Genomic DNA, 5,482 nt, shown 5'->3' with positions numbered 1-5,482 from the left:
TTTTTTTTTTTGAGATGGTGTCTAGCTCTGTTACCCAGGCTGGAGTTCAGTGGCACAATCTCGGCTCACTGCAACCTCCGCCTCCTGGGTTCAGGCGATTCTCCTGCCTCAGCCTCTGGAGTAGCTGGGATTACAGGCACCCACTACCACACCCAGCTAACTTTTGTATTTTTAGTAGAGATGAGGTTTCACTGTGTTGGCCAGGCTGGTCTTGAACTCCTGACCTCATGATCCGCCCACCTCGGCCTCCCAAAGTGCTGGGATTACAAGCGTGAGCCACCATGCCCGGCCCTGGCTGGTTATATTTTAAATAGAATTCGCTCTTGACAAATTTATGAATTAGGTATTATAAACCCCATTTTATACATGAGGAAATTGAGATAGTAATTACATCATTCATTGTCACTCACCTGATAAATAGCAGAACTCATCATCAAACCAAGGTTTGCAGACACCTTATCCTTTTTCTACCATACAATACCTGCCCTTAGTAAGTGTTATTTCAGCTCACAAAGAGGAGGAAGTTACAATTGTGAAGAATACATTTCATTTTTACCTTTGTTATTTATTTTTAGAGACATTTTAAATTCTAAGGATGTGATCACAACTCGCTTTGAGAATTCCTCTCCTAGCAAAGATTTCTGTAGCCAATCATGCTTGTCGTCTTACGAGCTAAAGAAAAAACCTGTTGTTACCATATATACCAAAAGCATTTCAACTAAGTGCAGTATGTGTCAGAAGAATGCTGATGTAAGTTATTTTACTTTTATTGGGATTCTGCTCAAAGAGATTTTTTTTAGCTGGCTCTGCTTATTTTGTGTATGTGTGTGTGTGTTTATTTCCTAGACTCGATTTGAAGTTAAATATCAAAATGTGGTACATGGTCTTTGTAGTGATGCCTGTTTTTCAAAATTTCACTCTACAAACAACCTCACCATGAACTGTTGTGAGAACTGTGGGAGCTATTGCTATAGTAGCTCTGGTCCTTGCCAATCCCAGAAAGTTTTTAGTTCAACAAGTGTCACGGCATACAAGCAGGTATGAATATCTATTTGTTGCATGTAGTTAGGCCCACTCCTTCTGATTTGGCTGCACAGGGATGAACTACAAAATGAGAGTGAGCTCCTTCCATTAGTCCATCCTGATATGTGATTTCCCTTCCAGAAAATGAGATAGATTCTGATGGTATGAGGGATGATTGTGGTGGTAAGTTGATATAGGTAAAATAAGTCCCTTTTTTAAGGCTCCCTTCAGAGCTCAGAATTCACAAATGCGATTTCTTTTCTTTTCTTTTCTTTTTTTTAATCAAGATGGGGTTTTGCCATGTTGCTCAGGCCGGTCTTGAACTCCTGAGCTCAAGCCATCCACCCACCTCAGCCTCCCAAAGTGCCAGGATTACAGGCGTGAGTAACCACGTCCCGGCCTCAAATGTAATTTCATGATTTTCTTTGAGCATGAAATATTTTGTGATGTATTGATAGCAAGAAAACCATATTATAAATAAGCCATAAGCAAGAGTTAAGATGATAAAATCAGCGAATCTAAACAAAGCTTGTCTTCTTCATTTTAAAATGTGTTTGGGAATGAATTGTAATTATTTGGTCAACAGTGTCTTATGAGAATACTTCAAGTAATTTTATTTATTGTAATGAATAATGCAGTAAGCTTGTTACTAAATATATCTACCTTGTGTCAATTTAATTATTACTGATTTGTGGTTTTAAAAAGTTTTTCTTAAAGATGTAAAGATGTATCTTGTAAATGATAAACGTTTTTTTCAGTTAGCAAGTTTGTTACTTCCTCTGAGCAGTTGGTAATGGACATATGGACATTCATCACTGAAAATAATCTCTTTTTTTTAAGAATTGCCATTTTTGGCAGTCTGGTTACTACTTTCACAGGAAAAGAATCGATGTTATTTTATATATGATCCCAAAATGAGTTCCATTTCTAATTTTGTTACCAGTATTGTGCTCTGTCTTTTTACTAGGAAGATTATGTAGTGAAACCTCAGAATTTATATTTTCTTACGATTTCCTTTCATATTGAGAGACCTTATAATGTGTCACTGACAGGGTAGTGTAGTGGTTAGGAGCCTGAACTTTGGAGCCTGATGAAATGAGTTTAATTTCCTACTTCTTCTGCTCATCTGTTAATTTAATTAAAGTTAATTTGAACTTTTGTTAATGTAATTTTGAGAGCACCTCATTCTGTCGTTGAAAGGATTCTGTGACACACTATATAACAGTTGCTTAGCCTGGGGCCTGGCTCATGATAAGCATTCAGTAAGTTATAGTATTGGTTATGTAAATGGTAGCTATTTTTATTATTTCTTAAAACATGAATAAACATAAGCTGATTTTATTATGAAACTCAGCTTGAAAAATAGGTAGTTCTGTAGGATCTCTATTAATATACATTAAGTATCATTTCTATCTCCTGCTGAAGAATCTCACAAGTTAAGTAACCTTAAAGGTGGTAGACTCTTCTAGATTGATGTACAAGGCTATATCGAGAATGGCCCTTTGGTTCATGGATTCGCTGGTCTTCTCTGGTTATTGGTGATGAAAAAGTATGTAATGACTACCTAATTCATTACTTGTGTTTGAATTAATGTGTTTTGTTTGCTAAGCTCTCTATCTGAGTAGTTACTAATTTTCTTCAGTTTCTATTTTATTACTGTCTGGAAGAACTTATTTTCCCACCTCCCAATAATGTGGTTTCATCATCATGCTCAAATATTTCAACCAAGAGCTGTGGTTGTAGGTAGCTTTTCTTTTTACTTTTTTGAACAATATGTAAATATGTATGCTTGTACTAGGTATCTAATGTTCTTTTATTTTAATAGAATTCAGCCCAGATTCCTCCATATGCCCTGGGGAAGTCATTGAGGCCCTCAGCTGAAATGATTGAGACTACAAATGATTCAGGAAAAACAGAGCTTTTCTGCTCTATTAATTGCTTATCTGCTTACAGAGTTAAGACTGTTACTTCTTCAGGTAATGTTTAAATTTGATAAATTTATAGATTTAATAACTATTGAAGAAAAATGTAACTGCTTTTCTTTGATTTTGTTACAAGCTAAATTTATCTAGTTAGTTAAATAAAGACCCAAGATTGACTTTTAAATAACTGACTTGTATGTGAAAATAGTTTTTCACCGATTTTCTTGGTTGCAATATATACAGTATTTTATAGTTTCATATGTGAGAAGAAAGAAAAAACACTTAAAATTTCCAACTTAGTTTTTGTCTAAGTGGAACTTAATAGAGGTTAGTTGTAGTTAGATTTCAGATTTCTGTAAAGTTCTTTGATTTTTTTGGTATATTATTGATTATTTAATTTTTTCATTCTCCCAATAGATTTTTGTATTGTTTGTTCATTGGTATAACTTAATCATTGTTTTTTATTTTTTGTCACCAAGGTGTCCAGGTTTCATGTCATAGTTGTAAAACCTCAGCAATCCCTCAGTATCACCTAGCCATGTCAAATGGAACTATATACAGCTTCTGCAGCTCCAGTTGTGTGGTCGCTTTCCAGGTATGATCTAAGGTAGCACATCATGCATGTGATTCTCTTAGGCATTGATCTGTGGCACAGTGTTAACTGCTGAAGTCCTGTTCTTATGAAAATTTAAATTTGAATTAAAAAGAAAAAATTTGTTTTGTTTCATCCAGGGTCCCAACCAGGTCATTTCTATAAAATATCTGAACCCAGATATTGGGTCTCAGCAATTTCTACTTTATTTAGGATCTTTGCCTAAACTGTCATTCCCTCCCACTTTCTCCCTTGGGTCTCTTCCCTTCACAAAGATGGAAGCTAGGATTATGGTTTGGGTAGGTGGTATGGTGAAGAATAGTAGCCTGATGGGATTCACATGCCCCTTCCTCTCTTATCCTGGGTCAGATACCTAGTGACTCCTGGCATGGAATTGTAAGCATCCACTTGTCCCATTTTCTCCTCCCTCTCTGCAATACACACACAGAGTAGAGTTTAGTAATCTCCGGGGTAGGAACATGCCTGATGCAGTATCCCTGGCATTAGGGAGAAAGAGACTGTTGGTGGCTGTTGTGTCTTAATAACCATCAGAAGCTAGTTGATAATGGGAGTGCAGGTAGGGGGAAGTTTTGGGGGGAAGGAGAAGCCTGCTCTAATTTATTAGAGGCATACATTAGAGGTCTTTGTCAGGAAAGCCTGAATTCCAGTCCTTGACCTTTTAATGTTGTATTTCTCAGTCCTTTTATTGTGGAAGTATGCCATTTAAACTCTTTCGGTGACACAGAAAATTTTAAAAAATGTTTGTGGGGGACTTGATTTATTAAAGTGAGGAAATGAAAAGTACCAAGTTACCTTATTTCTCACTTGATAAAAATCTTTACCTTCTTTGTTTTCATTCAGAATGTATTTAACAAGCCAAAAGGAACAAACTCTTCAGCGGTGCCCCTGTCTCAGGGCCAAGTGGTTGTAAGCCTGCCCTCCTCCAGGTCAGCAGTGTCAACAGGAGGAGGTAACACCTCTGCCGTTTCCCCCAGCTCCATCCGTGGCTCTGCTGCAGCCAGCCTCCAACCTCTTGCTGAACAATCCCAGCAAGTTGCTTTAACCCATACAGTTGTTAAACTCAAGTGTCAGCACTGTAATCATCTGTTTGCCACAAAACCAGAACTTCTTTTCTACAAGGTAAAGAGAGATCATGAAAGGGATTGAATATAAACTTATCCAGTAGAAACACTTTTGTGTTTTCAATTTTGAACACTCAATTTGCTTTGACACGAAAAGGACTTCTTAAAGATAAAGCAACTGTTTAGTTAGCTCTTAATGACTCTTGCTTTTCTGCAGGGTAGAATGTTTCTGTTTTGTGGCAAGAATTGCTCTGATGAATACAAGAAGAAATATAAAGTTGTGGCAATGTGTGACTACTGTAAACTGCAGAAAATTATAAAGGAGACTGTGCGATTCTCAGGGGTTGACAAGCCATTCTGTAGTGAAGGTAAAGACAAAGTTGGTTTATCCACAGTGCATGGGTTGTTATAATTCATGATGACTTGGGCAATTAAGCCACAATTAGTTTTCACATTCTTTTTTTTTTTTTTTTTTGAGGCCTAGTCTCACTCTGTCGCCCAGGCTGGAGTGCAGTGGCGCAATCTCGGCTCACTGCAAGCTCCACCTCCCGGGTTCACGCCATTCTCCTGCCTCAGCCTCCCGAGTAGCTGGGACTACAGGCGCCCGCCATCTTGCCCGGCTAGTTTTTTGTATTTTTTAGTAGAGACAGGGTTTCACCGTGTAGGCCAGGATGGTCTCGATCTCCTGACCTCGTGATCCACCCGTCTCGGCCTCCCAAAGTGCTGGGATTACAGGCTTGAGCCACCGTGCGCGGCCTTTCACATTCTTTTTGTCTTATGAGGTATAATTAGAAGTATTTTGGAGGCCTGGCATGGTGGCTCACGCCTGTAATCCCAGCACTTCAGGAGGCTGGGGCGGGTGG

At 38.1% G+C, this 5,482-nt stretch overlaps 1 protein-coding gene across 6 annotated transcripts in view; it reads left to right on the top strand.

Annotated features, from left to right (window-relative positions):
- Positions 1 to 5,482, top strand: part of ZMYM6 (zinc finger MYM-type containing 6) — a 51,644-nt gene that overhangs the window by 19,582 nt on the left and 26,580 nt on the right. For 5 of the 6 annotated variants that reach the window (XM_017884552.1, XM_017884556.1, XM_017884553.1 and 2 more), the window contains 6 exons: positions 576 to 750; positions 847 to 1,038; positions 2,849 to 2,999; positions 3,425 to 3,540; positions 4,399 to 4,677; positions 4,837 to 4,987. In XM_017884552.1, the coding sequence (XP_017740041.1) occupies positions 576 to 750; positions 847 to 1,038; positions 2,849 to 2,999; positions 3,425 to 3,540; positions 4,399 to 4,677; positions 4,837 to 4,987 (1,064 nt within the window). The remainder of the gene's footprint in view (positions 1 to 575; positions 751 to 846; positions 1,039 to 2,848; positions 3,000 to 3,424; positions 3,541 to 4,398; positions 4,678 to 4,836; positions 4,988 to 5,482) is intronic. The other variant, XM_017884555.1, reaches the window with a different exon arrangement.

The sequence above is a fragment of the Rhinopithecus bieti genome, unplaced genomic scaffold (assembly GCF_001698545.2).
Source record: "Rhinopithecus bieti isolate Rb0 unplaced genomic scaffold, ASM169854v2 scaffold_13029, whole genome shotgun sequence".
Classification (NCBI taxonomy): Eukaryota; Metazoa; Chordata; class Mammalia; order Primates; family Cercopithecidae; genus Rhinopithecus; species Rhinopithecus bieti.
This window is presented reverse-complemented; position numbering and strand designations above follow the sequence as displayed.